This window comes from Cololabis saira, chromosome 14 (assembly GCF_033807715.1).
Source record: "Cololabis saira isolate AMF1-May2022 chromosome 14, fColSai1.1, whole genome shotgun sequence".
NCBI lineage: Eukaryota > Metazoa > Chordata > Actinopteri > Beloniformes > Belonidae > Cololabis > Cololabis saira.
In genome coordinates this window covers 29,581,413-29,602,965 of record NC_084600.1, presented here as the reverse complement: position 1 = coordinate 29,602,965, position 21,553 = coordinate 29,581,413, and the positions used below count along the sequence as shown (strand labels likewise).

The following is a 21,553-nucleotide window of genomic DNA, read 5'->3' as shown; positions in this document are numbered from 1 at the left end:
AACATCATATGTCCAATCAATCCTGTAGATTAAAAATATTTATTAATAATACATTATATTCATCCCAATAAATTCCCTTAGATGTTACAAACTTTAAAGTTATAATATATCTATGCTATGCTTGAGAACATTTCGGTTCTCAACACTTGAAATCCTTTAAGAACCTCATATACTCAAACAAATCCAGATCATTAACTCTCGTCTCATCTTTTTCAATGTTTGAGCCTTTTTGACAAAACAAATCTACTTTATTTATTGAAGAGATATCTGGAAACTGCACCATAGCTACCCTTATCTACCTGAACATGCACATGGCCGTTCATTCGTCCACCACCTGTAACTGGGCGAGTGGTTGGAGAAAGAAAAAGGATTTGGGGTGTTCGAAGGACATCACTGTGGGCTTTTTTTTCTCCCCTGTGCCCTCAGGACAGAGTTATTGGTGACAGAGGGGGGAGGGGAGGGCTTCTCAGCCTTATCAGTAAGACAGCGCCCAGTGCTCTAATCACCAGGTCCCCGAAGGACCAGATAATAAAGGACGAGTGGATAGATGAGCTACATCCAAGGAGAGAAAAAAGAGAGTAAGTGTCAAAGGGAGGAGGGGGGAGCTATATTTACACCTTTTTAGGTTGCATCAAATGACAACTGCTTTCCAGTTCAATGCATAACTGATGAGAAATCCTTTCAATGAGAAGCGACAAGTGCAGATCCTGTCCCGCAGCACATCACCAGTGTTGAAATAGGCTATAGAGACTTTGCAGCTGCATCACCAATCGTTTTGCAGCAACAGCACGTGCTAACATGAAGGCACCTTTAAGAGACAGCTGGAAGCAAAAAATAAATAAATACATAAGTAAAAAAGAGTCCAGAAAGATTGAGGGTGCCTGGATAAATGGATGCATGATTCACATCTGAGAAAACCTCTAAGACTACAATGCCCATATGTGGCATGAATTCCTATAGGTAGTTTGAGCAACATGGTGTCAATGTGTTGCTTTTCTGATAACGAGATGCATGATGCATCCACGGAGACACGATCCGTCATCGTCGCTGCTTAGCTTACAAGCATTGCGCTGGTGGACAAACATTGGTCACGTTAGTTTGGGTTTGGCAGCAGTGTTGGACTTTTGTGTCTCAAGTTTTGGGATAAAGTGACCGGTGAGTTGAGATAATAAATCAAATTGTTGGTTATATCCAGTTAATGTCCTTTCAGTTTAAACTGCACACGGACTACGCCCCCTTCATAATCGAGACTCTGATCCACTTTGTTGTTTTAGTCCGGATGACTCTTCACTGAAACATTTGCGTCTGTACCAACTTTAGCAGCAACAACTCCTTGATTTCTGTTGGACTTCATCAGTCCTTCTTATTGTGTGGAAGGGGCTTGTCCCCGTCCCTCTTTGCAACATCACTTAAGTTCTTTAAGGTTATCAGGCAGAAGCTTTTGCAAAGCTTTCTTATGATGCCACTGCAGCATTTTGAACGGTTTGGGCCATTTAAAGCTTTTAAATTCTTTGGACCAAGTTTTAGCTGTCAGACAGATTTGCCTGTGGAATATTCTGGTATCCAGAGGAGTTGAAGGCCAACTAAACTCCTGTAACGGCCAAACGAACCATTACCTCTCCACCGCTGTGCTTGACAGTGGGAATAAGTTGAGATGCTGTTTAAGGTCAAACAACTCCGCTCTGGTCTCTTTTAAAGTTAAACTGATGAACTGCTGTTTTCTCAGGACTTTTAGTCTCATTTTACTGCGTTTTCCTTACTCATCTGTTCTTACTCATCCGTTTTATTCTGTCAAAATGCATTTATTCTGACCTGGTATTTTATTTGTATTCTTATGTTCTTACTTTTAATCTTTCTTTCATCACAATGTCTTTGGAAAGCATTTTTTGTTGCCTTTGTTTATTAAATATAAGACACAAATAAAGGTGCCGTGCCTCCAACATCCACTACCGTCAGATGGTTTTACAGCCAGAACAAAAACGTGAGTTTACAGGAGGAGGTATAGTGACCTTCTCACGTGACGGTAAGTGGAACAGGCGTGACTTCTGAGGCCTGTATCGTCAGTAGACGAGAGGCTTGTCATTCTCACTTGTACAGACGCCAATAAGTTGTGACCTTCAAACATGTGGATAGCTGCCGACCTTCATTAGCTCTGAAACGTGTTGCGTTCCAGTCCCACGATCGTGCTCTGAAAGAAACGGCAGAAAATAAATTAATTTACTCTCAAAATAGTGAAGCATCACTAGAATTCCTACTGGGAGCGTTGTTTGGTGCCTCATCTTGAGTTTGTAATGAACAAGGGAGTGGTTTAGGCAGGAAATAATAGATGAATATTAAGTTAAAAAAGCTTTGAAGCCAATCCAGGTGTGGTTGTAACCTCGGAGTGCACACGGTGATCCATTCTCCACACTTGATTTAGTGCTGGTTCAAAAGAAAGGCAGTAACATTGGTGCGATTGATAATTAGTTTTTAATGTGTCACACTCATCATGTCCAATTTCATGCCCCTTGGGCAGCTGATCACAGATTTAATCAACACATTATCGCTTGCTATACTTAAGCTGACTGCAGGGAGGGTTTCAGTGCGTACGCATGTCTGCGGTGGTGCGGGTGTGAAGGGGACAGGGTGTTTGTGTGTTTTTGTGCGGTGGAGGAGCGAGCGGGGAGAGGTTGTCAGCATGCGCATCCAGCCCAGCAACATCTCCGTTTGATAGACATCAAATGTGTGTTCCAGGCCATTAGCCAAGAGCGACGTTTCAAGATGACGTGTTTAAAAGTGTGCGGCTGTGCCGTGTCAAAGGAAATTGCTGTTGTTGTGTTTCCAGTGAGGAGAGCGGTACCCGGGCCCCGCCTCACCTGATGAATGCCGATGACAGCGGGGCTCATGCATCCGCCCTGGGAGGTCACTCTGAGGACTGGGGACCTTTCAGCCTTTGTTCTGTTCAGTTGTGGCATGCACTTTATTCATAATATTAGATGTAACCCTAGGGTTAGTTTGTCCTTTTTCTCTATCTTTTTTTTTTGGTCTGTTGCTTTTAAAAAAAAAAGAACTGTCAGGTCCCGTAAGGTCCCTGTCAGTTTTCTTTCTCCAGCACCATCTAGTCAGAAATAAGTCTTCAACCAACTTTTTTGTGCTTTTGACCTTTCTACCTTCTATAATACTACTAATACTTTATTAAGCAACAAAGGTAATCATATTATTTTCTTTGCCATCCATCCATCCATCCATCCATCCATCCATCCATCCATCCATCCATCCATCCATCCATCCATCCATCCATCCATCCATCCATCCATCCATCCATCCATCCATCCATCCATCCATCCATCCATCCAAGTTTGACCTGTCAATACAAATGTTCGTAAGAAACAACATGCACAAAAAGATTGTAGATTGTAAATTAAACCATTTTGGTTGTTTTCACATTAAAGTAAATTACTTTCATTGCGGCTCCTTGTGGGATTAAGTTTGCCATTTCAAACATGTCGGTGGTGGTTCTTCCATGAGTCATCTTTACCTCAATGTTGACACGAGTTGGTTTTCCCTGCTTCCAAATGACAGTGCCATCATCATGTGATTACTGCCAGGGCCTTCTTAACTTCTAGGATGATGCTTTTACTTAAGGTACCTCCTGCCAGGCTTCAGGCTATTCATGACCAGAGGACAGGAGGGTGGACCTCTAACCATCCACTACTGAAATTAGCCAAAAATGCAGCTTCACTTCTATTGGCATGGACTGGACACTGATTTAATGTTTATTGGTAAAACAACAAAGGAGAATTCTTAAAGGCTTGTTCTTTTGTGGTTTGATTTATTAATTTGGTTGTACATTGTTGCTATTGCTATTAGTGATGGACCGAAATGAAAATTTGTGGCCGAAACCGAAACCGAAAATAATAATAAACCCTTGGCCGAATACCGAACAATACCGAACATGGTTCTTCGCAGTTTTTCATTTATTTTGCCAATTTTTTCACCATTGCATAAATCAAATAAATTTGATTTAGGCATGCTTTTAAAAGAAAAATATCTTTTACAAAATTACAAGGTAGAAAACATTTGTTGAACATAAAAAACTGAACATTTTTTAATTTCCCAGCATTTCTTAAATATTCCAGCAGACATTATACCAGCAAAGAAACAATAACTTAAAATAAATAAATTAGCAAAATAAATTTTTTGGCCATCTTTGAGCTTACGTTAGGCTTAACTGACTGAACATTGTAACATCGGCCTTAAAACAATAAAAATGCATTTAAGCGCTCAGGGTTTTTTATCATTTCAAATGATAAATCAAACTTGTAGTGCTGAAAGACTTTGCAGATGTGCCCCCTCTAGATATTTGAGCAGAACATTCATTGCAAACAGCCATTCTTGTATTATTCTTTGCCACTCTTAAATACTTCCACACTGCTGACATGTTTGCACCGCACCACTTCACTCCACGCTCTTCCACGTTTGATTTCGTCATCTAAACGCACCTGTAATAGATTGATTTATGTTGTTTTGGTTCCACCTGCTGGTGAATGTTAGGTAAAATTCTTATGTGGTTAGTTTTTTGTTGGCCAACTATTTATGTGGTGCGCAACAGTTACGGAGCGGCCAGTCTATTTATATTACAACGCCGTTATTAATTGTTCGGTTTTTTCCCCACTTATTCCAACCGAACACTGAAAGTGTTTTTTTGCCATTTTCGGCCGAACAATTTCGGTTACCGAACAATCGGTGCATCACTAATTGCTATTGATTATTTATTTTTTTGTCTTTGACTTTGCGGTGTCCATATCTCTTTTTATTCTCTCGTCAACACTTCGAAAGGTGAATAAAAACATGACAAGAATGTGCTTTTCTCTGTAATAGTCCCTCATTTCATGGGTTTAATGTATCCAGAAGTGCCACAGTTTGTACTTTATTAATTCCTGTCACCTTTAATGCAAGACTTCCTCTGGTTTTAGTCTCGACGAGAGCTTTGCAAAGTTAGTCTTGTTCACTGCGCGCTACAAAGAGACTAAGTCGACAGACTGCACAGCAAGGACTGAGAAAGAGGAAGAGGCAGAAAATCAGACAACTGGAGCCAGAAAGAGAACTGGCAGTGTTTATCTTGAACTACTTACCTCCCTGGCTGTGAGCCAAATGTAGAGAGAGAGAGAGAGGGAGACATTGGGAGGTAGTGGAGGCCTTCATTAAATGCAGCTCAGGCCCTGGTGAAACCCTGGCTAATGTCCCTATCATCTCTGGAGTGGTCCGGTGTCTAGCTCTCTCTCTCCAAATGATTCATGTTTAATGCATCTCTGCAGTCCTTGTCATTTAACCTCATCTCTGGAGGTTGTGGGTCAGGGTGGGTTAGCGAAAGCTCCCACAAGACCCGTAAGGGGCAAAGCAGCCATGCAGTTTTTCCTCACCCGCTCTACATTTGCTTAACATGGAGAGAGCTTCTCCATATCTCGCCCGGTGCTGCTCGGTCTCCCCAGTCGAAAAGCCCCGTCACATCGCTCCATGTGAACCTGACCTCGGGTGGTTTGGGTTGAATATGTGGCTCTTTGAAGCATTTTGTTCTCCACCCACTGTGTTCTCCGGTTAAATGCTGAAGCAGGGGACCACTCATGCTACGCTAAACAACGTAGCAGCGTTTTGTGAGTGCTTCCGTTTTATACAAGCTGCCTGGGGGTTGCACCACTGTGTTATCCTAAATTATTTAATCTTGCAGCTTACATGTCTAGAAAAGTTCCATCTCCACCACAGGTAAAGTCCTGTTGCAGATGTAACTTATTTGGAATTTCTCATTGTTTCTGTTGAGCTACAGGCTGCATTCTGGTAACCTTTTTCTTTCCTTGAATGCTTGCAAAGACCCCCCCCCCCCACACACACACACACACACACACACACACACACACACACACACTTAAACATACCCCCTCTGTCTCTGTCTCGCTTTCCTGATCTGGATAATGGTAATTAGAATATCACCATGATTGAAATTTGGCAAAAGTTAAAGAGGAAATAGATTTTCTAATCAAAAGCTGCCTCTTGGCTTTTCTGGCTGTAAACTGCTCTTCTGTGGGGTTTTTTTTTTATTGTTTTTTTTGTTTGGTGGGGGGGGGGGGCTAAATGGATGCCAGGCTGCGTCGAAGGGCCAATTTTACTCTGTTCCCCAGAAGTCGAATGATGTCCCTGGTGGGGGTGATTTAACTCCTGTAGTCATTTTCCATTTAGTTATTTCAAAAGTGGGTGTTTTGACTCGAATGTTTGGAAAGCCTGCCGAGACTTTATTTACCGTAGATTAAGAGTAACTTCCATTTGAATATGACTGCGCATGGGACAATCACACAGACATTGTTGTAGTGTTGCACATGAGGTTGCCTGACATTATGGTGGTTGAACTTCACTGTGAACCTGAGCAGATGGAAACTATGTTCAATGATGAAAGTAATCGTTTACAATTCAACAGAAAGTTGACAGGAGAACATTATCATTTGAAAATAACAACTTGACTAAAGAAATAAGGTTTTCTGTCAGTTGGGGCAGTGCAGCAAATCAGATTACAGTGATCATCACATTTACTTAGTAATTTATTTTGTTTTCTTTAGTTGCAAACTAGGGGTGGGTATTGGGAAGGACCTCACGATACGATACGCATCACAATACTTGAGCCACGATACGATACACATTGCGATATCCCGATTATGCGATATCCCGATTATTATATTCTACATAGTTCACCGAAAAATTTTAAAATGCATTACACATCTTAAAATCCAAGTTGTATATATGTACATCAGATGATAGTGATGGATCTTAAAATCCGAGTTGCACGTTCATCAGATTATAGTGACAATTCATGGGACAAACTGAGTCAAAACAATGTTTTATTATAACTATACAAGCTAAAGTTACAACTTATTTGTATATTTTTTTCATATTATTTACATCATATGAAATTAACATTAAATTTAGTATGAGGTTGCTTTAATTATGTGGCAAATGATAATAAACACAAGAAAGATGGGTACTAAAACCAAGGACAGGCACAGTGATCAGTCAGTATAGATATAAATCCATAAATAAATAAACCTCTGTCCATTATTTTTCATTTTTTAAGGACAGGCAATTGTGTTATATAAAAAATAAATTATAAAATGAAATAAAACGTGAAATAAAACCTGAGCTCAGTGCAGGGCCCTCCCAGGGTTGGTAGAGAGTGGCAATGCCCAGTACTGTCACTTAGGTAGGAGCACTGGGTGATAAAATTGGGAAAAAAATTGGGGATAAAAAATATTTAAAAAAAAAAAAAAAAAAAAAAAAATCGATATTCAAATTTTTAATATCGATATTGAATCGGCTGGAAAAGTATCGCGATATATTGCCGTATCGATATTTTTGCCCACCCCTATTGCAAACAGTCCATTTTTTATATCTGAATATGTCAACAAACATCCACTTTTATATTTCAGCTAACACAAGCCCAGAAAGGCCCAAACAAAGGCAGTAAAGGGCTATCCCTGAGGTCAACAGTGATAATCTGAGGCAGGCGACATTAGTCACCAGTTGGTACAAAAGTCGTATCCGTGTCTGAGCAGAGAATCACACTCAGTTTACTGCGATGAAAGGCTGAATGGAGCGATCAGACTGTCATCAGCATCGAGTCCTGAAGACTCTGATGTTGTGGGATGAGGTTGTATCAGTGCACTTGGCAGAAGCTCATTTACACTCCAGTGACGGCGGCATTCAGACAGAAAATACACTTAAATTTCAGAAGATCGTATGCTGCCTTCGAGATTACCCGTTTTCTAAGGATGTCTATGTATTTTTCAACAGGATGATATAAACAACATTCTGCACACATTACAAAGACATGACTGAAGAAGAATGAGACATGCACTGTCCCCAGGAGAAAATAGTCCCTCCACCTTCAATATCAAATATATACTTTGATCAGACGTAACATGACCACGAGTACTGTGTTTGTCATCCTCATACTACAAAAAAGAGGAGCATGTGATGTTGTGCTGGAGTGTCTGGTACCGGAACATTAAAGGGAGATTTTTCTAAGCCCTGTGGGTTGTGGGGTTTCTGTGGATCGGATTGACCGGACTGACTTCCCACACACACCATCAGATCCCATCAGTTTGGTATCTGGAGAGTTTTGTCAAGTGAATAGACAAATCATTGTGGTCTTGGAGCCAGTTTAATCCAGTTTTTGGGGAGCACACTGCAGGTCAGCTGGAAGAGGCTGCTGTAGGGGGTGGGAGGGGGCTGTCGCCGTAAGGGGACTTGCGTTTAAGTCGGTGGTGTTAAAGAATCCTCCGAGAGAGCTGGAGGCTGCAGGTTTTCCCAGAGGGATATTGGTTTGTAACATGATATGTTTTTGTTGCTTGATGCTGTTTATCTAATCCTGTTTTTGAAACTAGTGCTCTCCTCTAGATGCTCTAGGTGCTCTCTTGTCTGTCTTCTAAAATGTTCAATGTAAATGCCCCGGTTCATCATCGTAAATTGTCACAATTTCAGACGGGAGTTTGTTTCTGCTACATCCATTAGACAGAGTCTCGAGCACTGCGAACCCTGCGAGTGAGCATGTTTGGCTTGATTAATACGTGCAAATGCCAGAACCTGTGTTTGTTCAGAGGATTATAACCTGGATTGTTTCTCTGCCAGGAGAAAGGCATCCTGGAGTTTGTTTGGTTGCCTGGCAACCCCTTCCTGTTGCCCTTTGGTGCAATTTCTTTGTAAATACAGTTTTATCCCATTACAGCTCTGCTAATGTTTCATCCTCCCAATAATGTGCTATTACGTTTCAGTGTTGCAGGTACGACTGATTTTACTCTTGAGAGTGTTTTTCAATGTTTGAGGGAAAATATGTGGAATGATTTTTGATTGCAGTCCTGCAGATGTTGGTATTGCCCTCAAAAGTAATTTGCTTAAACCTCATTTGTGAACACATCTGTCTTCAGAATCTTCAGTATTTGTTTTCTTTTTCCCCCCAGATTAGATGTGTATTTTACACATTAATCATCTCTGGTTGAAGAGGGAAACGGCATGGACAATTATTACTTGCATTTTTAATTTGCTTCTCCTGTTCTTTGCAAGCATGTACCACTTGCAAATCGGTGTGATCAACCTTAAATGGGGCTGTGAATGCTAACCTGCCCTTTCTTCTCTGTTTTCTGTTTTTTTCCCCCTCTCTCCTCCTGTTCCCACCTACACCCCTCCTCCGAATCAGGAGCTGCACAAGAACCAGGTAAGCCTCTCCCGCATGTTTCCTCTCCTTCTCCTGACGTCATCCATCCTCCATATTCCAGCTTTGTAGCTTCTGTCTCTTCTAAGCACATCCTACTTCTTCTTCTTCTTGCTTTATATTGTGCATGTGTTGCGGGTGGCCACTTTTCAATTGTGCTCTATTTTTCTCATACTCTAATATTTAGATTTCTGTCTGCTTTACCTTCTGAGTCTCCACAGAGCATTTCTCCAACCTTTCATGCAGCTGTCACTGATGCTGATTGATGTCTTCAGCTTTCCAGCGTTGTAAATAATGCCAACTGTGAGATCTGTGTGTCCCGTGCAGATATCCAGGCTCTGCAAAGACAGACCTCAGTTATCACAAAAATTTTATTCAAAAACAAATCAGCGTTCTCTTAAATGTACTGTTTATTTTCAAATACCAAGGCTTGTTTTATTTTTTTATTTTTTATATGGGTCGGATGTATTTTTAAAGTGTGCCTCATATTTTAGTATCATACTTTATCAGGTTTGAAAGTATCCTGCAGGGAGAGGCTCTATTCCCCGACCCAGCAGTGATTTGCGTCATCCATTCCTGTCAAAATAAAGCCATGATTAACACGAGTTTAAGACGCAAAAAACTCACCTGTCCAAGAAAAAAAAAACCAGAGAACATAAATCTTGTCATGCTGCCTTTTTTAATGTCATCACTCTTCCTTTCTCCCGTTGCTCTTCTACCAAGTCTTTTAATCCAATTAGCAGCGCCGTGACAGTTATTTATAAGTGCATGAATTAGAAGTGAGGAGCAAGAGATCCTCCCTCGGGGCCGATTGGACGGAGCCCAGTCCTTCAAAGGCCTGTTCTCGGTCACAAAGCTGCGTTGCAACTCGTCATCAACAAAAAAGGAAACAGAAATCCTTGTGAAGAGCTAATGAGCACCAGTCACGAGCTTTCCTTCCTTGATATGAAATCCAAATCAGACCCCTTTCTTTTTATTGATTTATTTATTGTAAGTCATCACAAGGGAGAGTGTTGTTACATAGTCTCAATGTTTTTGAAAAAAACGCAATTACAGAAATATTGGACACGTTCTAATTGGGCACGTGTAATAAGCTCTCTCATCAGTGTTCAGGTTTATCTCAGATTTATGTCTCCGTTGCTCTCTATTGCATGGACGGAAGCTGTTTACGTGCCAAATGAGGGGGTACGCTGCCAAAGCCGTCTCACTTATCCTTTTGAACTATTTGCCAGCGACTGCAGTACTTCAAAGGGTAGAAAAAGTCGTGTCACATGATTTTAAAGGTTTTATAGACGTGTGTGTGTGTGTGTGTGTGTGTGTGTGTGTGTGTGTGTGTGTGTGTGTGTGTGTGTGTGTGTGTGTGTGTGTGTGTGTGTGTGTGTGTGTGTGTGTGTGTGTGTGTGTGTGTGTGTGTGTGTGTGTGTGTATAATCTACAGTACAGACCAAAAATTTGGACACACCTTCTCATTCAAACAAATGGGGAAGTGTGTCCAAACTTTTGGTCTGTACTGTATACATATCACACACGTTGTTTGGGATGAACTAAAGGGAGATCGCACTGGTCCCAGGTCTCCTCACCTAAAGCCTGGCATACACTGTGCGATTATCGGCTCGTTTTGAACCGATTTTCCAGTCGTGCGACTATTTTTTGGATCGGGCCGGATTTCGACCCAATCGTTGGTCGTGCTTCATGCAGTATACGTGGGGTAACGACGAGAGGTTAACACCTCACCGCCCACCCCTGCCCCAAAACCGGCCTCGAGTTCCAGTACACAGAAGTCCAACGTGAGGATTATGATCGTATAGAGTGAGCAGACGGGTCGCATCAGAGCATCGGGTCGTACAGTGTGAGAACATAAATCGTGGGCTGTGAACTTTTGAACTCAGCGATCTAGTCGTGCAGTGTGAGATGGGTCTGTCTCAAACGATTTAAAATATCGCACAGTGTATGCCCAGGTTAACCTAGGGTGCTTTCACACCTGTCCCGTTTGGAGCAGTTGTTCCGGAATAGGGAGCGTTTCCCCCTAAAGATAATAACGTTTGGTATATCTGAACACAGCAATCGCGCTCGGAAACGGCACAAAACAAGCGAGCCGAGATCGCCTCAGAGAGGTGGTCTCAGCTCGATTCCATTCGAGACCTGAAGCGGTTAATTTTTTTTATTTTTAGTGAGAACATAATTGACACAGCAACCGACACAACTCCATTCATTGTGTATGTGCGACCGCGGCGCAAGGAGAAGAGTCGGCGCAACCTCCACCACCTTCTTTCCTATTGGACACAACTTTCTCTCTTCTCCCTTATTGGACGCGCCGAGATGTCGTCCCAGCGCAGCACGGTGAAATTAAAAAATGTTCAATTCGGGCAGGGTTTGCGCAGCGCCCTCTCGCCCACCGCTAAACTCCGCTCTGCGCCGGTAGCACATAAATGAATGGGTAAAGCCTGAATTATGGTTCCGCGTTAAATCGACGCAGAGCCTACGCCCTCATGGATAAAAGATCTTGTGAAAAGCCTTCCAAATTTAAAGTGTATATATTTGAATCCAGTGTCATTGAATCCAGTGGCTGTTGATGGTCAGGCATCCATCGACTGTTCTTGTCCATGATTGATAGATGGACAGAGTGTTCATCCGTTGTTCATTCACTGCAGTAGGTACATACTCAATGGCTATTCCTCCGTCCCAATTTCTAAACGTTTTACTGTTTATCGCTGGTGATTGTGGCTCCGCGACAACATTACATAAGTGTTTATATAACAGGCACCATGATTTGGAAACCTTCCATGCTTTTTCATCAGCTTATCCCATTGGGGTTGCGGGGGCAGTAGCCTGAGAGGGGAAAACTCAGACTTCCCTCTCACCGTACACGTTCTCAGGCCAGCCGAGCAACATAGTCCCTCCAGCGTGTCCTGGGTCACCCGCGGGGTCTCCTCCCAGTGGGACATGCCTCATCAGGGGAGGCGTCCAGGAGGCCTTCTCAGATGCCCGAGCCTCCTCATCTGGCTCCTCACGATGTAGAGGAGCAGCGGCTTTACTCTGAGCCCCTCCTGGATGACTGAGCTTCTCACCCCGTCTCTGAGGATACCTAATGGTTACAAATCAGCATTCCTGGTTTTATTTAAGCCCTTCTCATTAGCAAACACCTTTGATTTTGCCTGGCAGAAACTGAGATGATAGTGTCGCAGCGCAGGGAACTCGTAAACAGGTCAATTTTACTGGTAGAGGACATGGGCGGAGCCTCACAGCCAGTCGTTCAGTAGCTGGGGTTCAGAGAAGCTCCTTCACAGGAACATGCAGTCCAGAATTACACCTGGAAGATCTGTTGTTGACAAGCAGTCCCTCTTTCTTAAGCCTGATTGATGCTTCTGCGTAGCAGCTAGGTATGTAGGGTATGCACAGTATCCATGGCATCTGTACCTCTGCGTTGTTGTGTCCGTCGCTCTCTAATTGCACCACTAACCGTTAGGTGGCAGTACAGGCTCTTCTGCAGCACCGTAGCTCCCTGTGCTGAGTTTCCCTTTTGTTTACTTCCTGCACGTAGCTCAGACACAGCCACTGAGCAAATAAAGTGTATTTTATATGAGTTGGAGCTAATAAATGTTGACCATCAGTCATCTTAGCAAAATCTCGTTCTACCCGACTTGAAAACAACGAAGGAGAAATAGCGGCTTGAAAAAGAAGAACAAATCTTCCAATCATGTTTCTTGCGGTCTGCATCGATGGGACATGGATTTACACTTAGAGAGAGGCTCACATCAGTATAAATCGGGTTTTAAAGTCTTTCACTGCTCTGATTGCGGCCTCCGTCTGCACATTCGAAGGCTGGATGGAAGGGCAGAGGGGTGGACAACATTCCTGCTGCCATGTTATGATGAAGCACATAGTACTTAATTCACATAAGTCCTGCTTCATCTTCATCAGTTCTCCAAACCCTTCTCCTCTTTGTGGCCGTGGTCTCACAGAGGAGAACCCGTCTTTCTGTCCGTTCAGTCGCTCCGGACCCGGGGCCTCAAGCTTCACTCAGACTGTCAGACACTGTCAACAGTTTCCAAATGTAAACAACTTTCCTGCTGTCACGGTTACTCATTTTTCCTGCCTGTCCTCCTCCCATTATAATTCCTTAAGCAGCAGAGCATCCTAACCTCCGTAGGAAAAACTGAAAACCTCAAGATGATACAAAGGAAATCAAAATGTTACCAGAGCAACTGCAATGCCCCTGCTACCTTGTTGGAAGCTAACCCAGACTCTGCCGAGGATGGTTAGTTAGTGGGTGGCCCGCTTTAGAGCGGCACTAAATGGAGAGAAACAGTCAACAGACGGAAAAACTGGGCAAAAATTACAAATTACAACTAAATCTATGCAAAAGCATGAAGCCCTTTACTGGCCAGCTGTGTAAAAGTTTGCTGCAGTTATACTCTTCAGCATCAAAGACCAAGTGATGGGAGTTTTAAGAGTTGAATGGAAGTAAAAGAATTAATACCGCCAAAGGTCAAATCGTTTCCTCACTTGACCTCCCGACGCAGACAGGGCATCTTCTTGTCTGCACGGAAAGCTTGTGTGTTTGCTCTGCATGCCAATCAATAGAATGGGGGCCGTGAGATGATGGAGGCGGGTCGAGGGATGCAGCGGTTAAACACGAGGAGTCTTATCCATGTATGCTCAGACAGGCTCTCTAAACACACAAACACGTGCATTCACACACGCTCACACACAGCACCGCTCAGATTAATGGCTGAATCAATCACACGCACGCAGCGTTTGCTTGTCATCCTGTATGCTTTTCTTTTATAACACAGGTTCAATTTCCCAAGCTACTGAAGCTTTATCAGCGTTTCCTCAGAATATGTATTCAGCAAGGTCATCTCTCACTGCACCAAGAAACATCCCAGCCACGAGGATGTGTCTTTGCTGTTGAAATGTCAATATTCCCCACAGTCTAATGCATCGCAATCTACATCCGTCAATACGTGAGCTGCTTAGAGCCACATGGTGAGATGAGGACATGACTGGCTCATCAAATCCACTGTTTTATATTACTCTCTTTTTTTATTTCTTTCAATTTTCACTTCAGCTCATGATATCCCCTCCTGAATGATTTATTTAGTTAAAAGCTGAATGAGGTGCGAGTCTTTTTTTTTTCTTTTTCAAGCTCACCAGTTGTAAAATGGGTTAATTATGGTTTCATAATCTTGTGATATTTTGAGCCATCGAGGTAAAACTACATCAGCCTGATGCAAGTTAATACAATTAATAAAACGTAAGGGAGGTACGAGCCATAAAAAGTTATGCTTGAAATTAAATTTTACTGGGTGCAGAGGGGTTTGGCTCCTCCTAGTAAAACTGTATTTGTGCAGAAGCTGCACACAGCAACAGCTTCCACTTTTGCAACATCAGTTACTTGGAATTTGAGGTACAAATGCTCAAGCTACATTTTTAAGATACACTATTAAAATAATACAACTCCCTTCCTTTACACCTGCATCCAAGGCCACACCTCCAACGCACATGAGAAAAGAAACGAACAACAAAATAAACAAAACCAAAATATCAACAGTCGAGCTAAAAATCCAGGGACTAATTAAAAACTTTTGCATTCAAATGTAACACATTTTCATTCATTCATATATTATTATTATTAATTTATTTGAAATGAATTGAATAGTGCGTTTTAATCTTCGAAGGAAATTATACTGTTGCAGTAAACATTGGAAAAAAACAGAAAAAAGTCATGAAATGAATCACCAAACTGTTGAATTGTTGGAAGCAAAGCAGAAAAAATTAGTTGAATGTGCCCGGGGGGGCGGGCGGGCTTTGCTATAAATAATAATATATAATGCTGTGCCGGATCTAAAGCATAATCTTAACAGGAAAACATCTAGTTAAGAACTCTCAAGACATTGAGCCACCACTTTCTTTTATTAAAGAACCCTTGAAGATGCTTATTTTATTTTAATGCTGCTTATTGTCGGCAAATATGTGGCTGCTGATGGAGCCCAGTGCTCAGGGACTTCAGAAAACTCGTGCTGATGGAGGGACGTGTTGGATCTCTCACACAGCTGATCCAGTCAGGGGGCCGAGACCCGCTAACAGAAGCTTTAACTGTTTCAGTTCTTCTCAGCACTCGTTTGTGTTTGCAGTGCAAATGTTGCGAGGTTGGCGATGTTCTCTGCGTGCATCCTCCTATATTGCTTCCGTCAAGCTTTCTTGGCTGGTTTACAAATCCCTTGAAAGATGGAGTGTATTTTCAGCTCACGCGCCGTCAGGCTGATGAAGATGTTCCCTAAATTGGTGGCACGATTATCAGGTTCCGGCACACTGAGCTCTCCTGGGAACTGCTCAAATCCCAAATCCCATAAAAGACACAAAAAGCCAACAGTTTATTGGTTTGTCTTCTGCCGTCCTGACCCTGTCCATCTGCCTTCATTTTAAAATAGATTCAGCCATTTCAAAGAACAGACATCTCACTCTTCACTTACCGCACTCCTTTGTTAGAAACAGTCCTTCAAACAGGAATAAAGAAGCTGATGAGGTTGAAGGTCCAGTTCAGTGTGGGGTTTTTAATTCATGACATTAAAACAAAGAATCAAGAAACTCAACAGCTTAATTCGTAAGAAAATAAGTAACTGTAACAATAGAGGAGTTAAGGGTCAGTTGGATGGCTTGTGTGTTAAAAAAAAAAAAACAAACAAGAAAAAAGTTAAATTTTTTTATTTAGTTGCAGAAGATTTCTACAAAGTTAATAACAAACATGACGGCCAAACCAACAAGCAGAAGGGCGTTTTTAGAGCCCCATCGCCACGGTGACTGCTTAATATTTGTAGTTTTTAACTGTATAAAGACAATCTGAACATTATAAGTCAAAACAAATACGTTACTGACGAGCTGCAGCACGATATTCCAGTATTACGCCAAGTCAGCCGTCCAGCAAGGCCTCAAAACGTGACACATGACTCGATATTACTGCGTCTCCCGTCTCCAACATTCTTCCAGCACCGTCGCTGCTGTTTAAGGCCCGGGTCGTCCGGGTTCTGTGCTGAGGCTGCTGGCCGAGCGCCAACAGAGTTTTATGGCGGCGCGATCCCATCTAATGAGAGGGAAATAAAATTTAAACGGGTGAACTTTTACCACATGTACATATTTATCAATAAAGAAGAAGAACTGAGTTGCTTCACTTTATTATTTTTTTCTCTAATTAATCTTTCATTTTAAAGACGCAACACTGGGACTCTGAATGTTTAATGTAGTAATCTTTGACATTTGCAGATAAATGGACTTTTGCGTACCTGCCGCAGCTGGCATTTACCTCCACGGGCGCAATGATGGAAAGAAAAATGAAAATAAAGGTTTACAGAATGAGATGACATCATCAGCTGATAAATGCCCCCCCCTCCGGATGGTAGACACAATAATATGCTCTTTCTAAACAACAAATTGCACCGTCACTCTGTGATGATTAAAATATTTGTCTTCATTAAACCATTATAGCATAATAGATGGCTGTGTGCTGCCCTTGACAGTCCGATTGTCCACACGTCACGCAGGAGACACGAGCCCGTCAGAGCTCAGCAGGAAGAGGTCCGCCTGAAAGCAGAACCGATTCACATCATTTAAAGCAGTTTTGCAACCTGATACGTATATTTCCCAGCATGCTCTAATAGATGTGAATGTCTTGCAAGATAATCGGCAGTAGTGGTTTAGATGTGTGTTTCATAATGAGAGAAGTGAAACCAAGCTGCAGCATTTAATAAATCCTCATGAGACACATTCATTTTAGGAAATGTACTCAGAAAAGAGTAGGAAGCACACTTATAGTGAATATTGATCTCTTCTCACAGCCTGCCAGGAACTGGAGACAGAGACCTGAAAACCCCAGCGGTTTGCGCTGTTTGCGCAAACTTTGATTATCTGGCCACGTGAATCAATATGGTTTGATATTAACAACTGTAACACTGCGTGTGTTGTGAAATTAATCGTTTATACCGAGCAGACGCAGAATTACCACAGACGTAGTCGGGTGCAAAAGGAAGTATGCTCCCGAAAATCCAGGAACCATTCCCCTCCCGACCTCATCCCCCTCCCGACATCGTGCCCCTCCCGACCTCTCAGCTGAACTCCAGAGATGTCCCCCTCCCGTTCTCAAGCGGGCTGTGCTCGCCAGAGCGGGTGCGGCTGGCAGTAGTGCGCAAGCACTGGTGAGTTATGTTACCATGGAAACCAGAGGAGAACAGATACCTGAGAACAAATCAATAATGTAACAAACTAGTGAATAAGGTGAATAGGTTTTATAAATAAAAACATCGTACAACCGTTTCACATCCAGTCTTCCTCGAGCGGTGGTGTGCGAATGTGCACTTGACGCGTTGGGCTGGAGGGAAGGGGGGGGGGGGTGTTGTCTGGAGTAAGAGTGGGATTAACGTTCAGTAAACACGCCCACTGACTCTGATGTGACCGGAGCGGTGGACACTTATAAAGTGAATTGCGAGCTGCAGTCGGCGCCAAAGGACGGGATTTGATTCTCAAATTACCTTTTTTATCTGATATTATCGGAAAATAGTGCTAATTTAGCAAATATAACAAAAATAGACTTACCAACTGCAACTTTACACAAAAAGAAAGTTAAAAAAAAGTAGTAACCTGGTTGCAATTTATCCTCCTCATTCCTATGAAAGTAGGGACGGGATACTTTGTATTGCCCACATGAATTTTCCTCTTTTTGGCTTCAACTTTTTCAAGCATATAGTGGCACATTGAAATAAGTTATATGCTGTTCATGTGAGGTTGTATTTACCTGATGCATTAGGCGACGATCCGCTAGAGTTAGAGGAATTGTTCAAAGGATCTCAAAAAGGGGGTACAATCCTTTGCAAGTAGCTGTTCATAATTCAGTCGGAAGGCTGACACAAACACAGTCCTGATGGCATGTGCACTAAACGTGACAGTCCTCGACAATAAACCGCCATGCTCTGCCTGGGGTTATCTCCCGCTAATTATCTGGCACTTTCCTGCCACGAGGTAAATGCCATCTGGGTGTCACTGTGGTGATGAATTCTTCTGATGTGGACAACAGAAATCCCCTCCCATCGCCTCTCATGAACAACACTCAGCCATCAGGAAGCCGTCCTGCTTCCAGGCCTGTTGTGGACATGCATGGACATCCTGTTTCGGCCTGAAGCGCTCCAACAGACTGGTGGACGGCGCAGTTGGCGACTCCAGGCATTCACGTCATTTCCTTCGTACAGTTATGCTGGTGTGTTTGCACAATGTGAGTCTCACTTGTTGAATCGCGTTGACACAAAACCTGTAAGCTGGGATAAATTTACCACTCTGCACTCTTTGCCCTGCGCCCTCATCTACACGATGACGGGAAGATCGAAAATGTCTGCGTGTCCATAAGTAAACGGCAGAAAGCTTTAACAACAGGCAGGTCTTTTGTTTGCAGGCCAGCAGCACATTTTACTCCCCGATAAATCTCTTCTGGCCAGCACGTCCATAAATTTGAAGGAGGAGTCATTGCTTAAACTGCATAACCTTTGAATTCCTGAAGGGTGCAGATGCTGCACTTCACTGACTGAAGACAGTGGCTGAAGTTTCATGTAATGTAATCTAAAGCATCTGAAGTGCTCCACATATTAGAGTCTGAAGTGTGCAGAGATTCTTGCTGTACTGTGAAGAAGGAACTGGGAGCATTTCCTGTCATCTCTTGTCAGTCCATATTGATAAGCGACTCTGAAACCAAACACCAAGATCCTCCACACACCCGCAGTCCCAGGGGCTTCCCGGGACTGCGGGATGATGTGGGCAGCATCTGGATTCCAGGCTGCCGCTAACGACTATTCTGACAGTTGATTAGTCATCGACTGTTAAAGTGATTAGTCGACTAATCGGATTACGGATCTCAGAATTATTAAATGGCTCTTATTCAGCTCTCAGCTTTAAATGTAAAAATAAAAGATAGACACTTAATTTAAAAATACATCTTTTTGTGAACTTTGCTGCCAGTCGCCGTGGTGATGCATCAGCCACCGCCATATTGTTTACCTGGCGCTGTACTCTATTTACAGAGATGGGAATGGAGTAAGATGCCTCACTCTGTTGGAAAAAAAGCATGGTGACAATAGCAACTATGCATTTGCAATTATCACCAGAGATGGGAGAAAGGAAGGAAAGACATGCTTCACTCTGACGTGGAAGAAACTTTAAAATGCACCCCTAGTGGAAGAAAGTGGTATTACAGGAGGTGCTGACTCATCCCCACTCACCAGCTCACCGCAGCGGATGCTCGTACCCGCATGTGGTCAGAAGGGCTATTGCCCCATAAATAGCTTTAAAATATATATAAATAGCGAATCTCTTCCGAATGTCATCACAGGAAGGACCAGAGGAAATAAAAACATTTCATGTAGTGAAGCTGCATTTTTTTTTCTGGTAAACAGTTTGTTTATTTACAGAAGGCAAAGTTATTTTATTTTTTTAAATAAACAACACACAGTTAAAATAAGAATTAAAGCTGCAAGCAGCGATGAACGGGCCCTCGCGCGTGCAATTTTGACCAATAAAAGTCAAGGACTCAAAACTAAGTCCGATGACACCACCCATGACTCTTTATGTCAAACCATTCAAAAGTTATGGCAGAAAATAGGAACTATAAAATATCGACCAACCAGAAGAAGGGGGGGGGCTAATTTGCACCAATTATGGTCAAGGACTCAAAACCGAGTCCGATGACACCACCCACGAGTCTTTATCTCAAACCATTCAAAAGTTATGGCAGAAAGTAGGAACTATCAAATATGGACCAATCAGATGAAGGGGGGGCACGCTTTTTGGCGTCTATCGTCGCCACAGTAACGCTTTTGACTGAGAAAAGTAATGCGCGTCGTCGCAGGATCGAGATGCACATTTTGATGTACAACACACCTGGGTGCACGTTACGGTTTGGACCGTATTAACGGCCGAAGAAATGGCATAAATTACACGATTAATTCAAAATGGCCGACTTCCTGTTCGGTTTCGGCCATGGCGCCAAGAGACATTTCTTTAAGTTGCGACATGATACAGGTGTGTACCGATTTTCGTGCATGTATGTCAAACCGTATTGTGGGGCTTGAGGCACAAAGTTTTCTAGGGGCCGCTGTTGAGCCATTAGGCCACGCCCATTAATGCAAACCATTAAAGCGGCACTATGTAACTTTTCCACCTTAATATCATATTTCCAGAGTCATTGTGATGGTACATCAACTTCCAACAGGTTTAATGACACCTCTGTCATGGTCTGAGGGGGTCTGTATCGCCTTCACTGGCACTATGTAACTTTGAGGAGCATGGTAGGAACCCTGCCACACTAAAAAACTACACATTTTTACGGCTTTGACTGCTTTACGGCATACGTCACTTCCCCCTCCTTCCCGATTCGTAGTCGAGACGAAAATGGGCGGGGCGTGGAGCGCAGCTCCGCAGAAGCTGGTAACCCATTGCTGTGTTGTAGTTGCAGCAGCTCCACACATAACAGACGTGGGGAAAAGATCGCTAATGGTTTAACTTTTCAACGGTTTCCTGCTCGGAGGCAGAACCACGCAGGCCAAGTATCTGAGATAACAGAGTAAAAGAGTGAAAGAGTCGTCGGCTCGGTTGGATCGCGGCTGTAACGACCAAACATAACGTTGCTCAGTAAACAAACAAACACGCACACAGACGGGCGTCGGATCAAAACACGGGTTTATTAAACCACAAACAAACACTCACAGACCGGGCTCGGATCATTCATACGGGTTTTATTCCCCACTACTCCAGCTAACCGCAGTTGCTAGCCAGCTCTCTGCGGTGCGATTAATTTTGTTGAGGAAAAAATATTAACTATTTGATTTGTAGCTGCAGAGGAAAAAAATTATCTCACGAGGAAAACTAAAATATTGCTCACGCCTCGGAGCCTCTTCAGCATAATATAGCAGTCAAAAAAAAAGAAAAGAAAAGTAAGAGTAATACAAAACATGTACTGTATGTTGTACTATTATACTAATTTATTGAAACACATGGCGAGTCAAACATTTACCAAAGCAGCTGTCAAACACTCCTAAACAAGGTAGTAAGACGTGAATTGTGCAGAACTGCGGCAGTAAATCCCTTATAAAGAGTGGCGCTCCCACGAGGAGCTCAATTTTTTAGTAGGGATTTCATATGGATCCAGACCGTTAATAATCATTATTTTCTCCATATACCGCTCCCTGGCTTCCTTGTTTAAGGTATCCCGGGAAATTCCAGTTCCTTTCCAGCAGTTTAACATCTTTTTTTTTTGCGTTCCGTCTGTTCACTTGGTGAAACAGAA

At 42.7% G+C, this 21,553-nt stretch overlaps 1 protein-coding gene across 5 annotated transcripts in view; it reads left to right on the top strand.

Moving 5' to 3' along the window:
• The window catches only part of cadm1a (cell adhesion molecule 1a), a 466,733-nt gene that overhangs the window by 290,017 nt on the left and 155,163 nt on the right, over positions 1 to 21,553 (top strand). For 4 of the 5 annotated variants that reach the window (XM_061740369.1, XM_061740368.1, XM_061740367.1 and 1 more), the window contains exon 2: positions 9,218 to 9,235. The exons of the other annotated variant lie outside the window; for it this stretch is intronic. In XM_061740369.1, the coding sequence (XP_061596353.1) occupies positions 9,218 to 9,235 (18 nt within the window). The remainder of the gene's footprint in view (positions 1 to 9,217; positions 9,236 to 21,553) is intronic. 5 annotated transcript variants of the gene reach the window in all.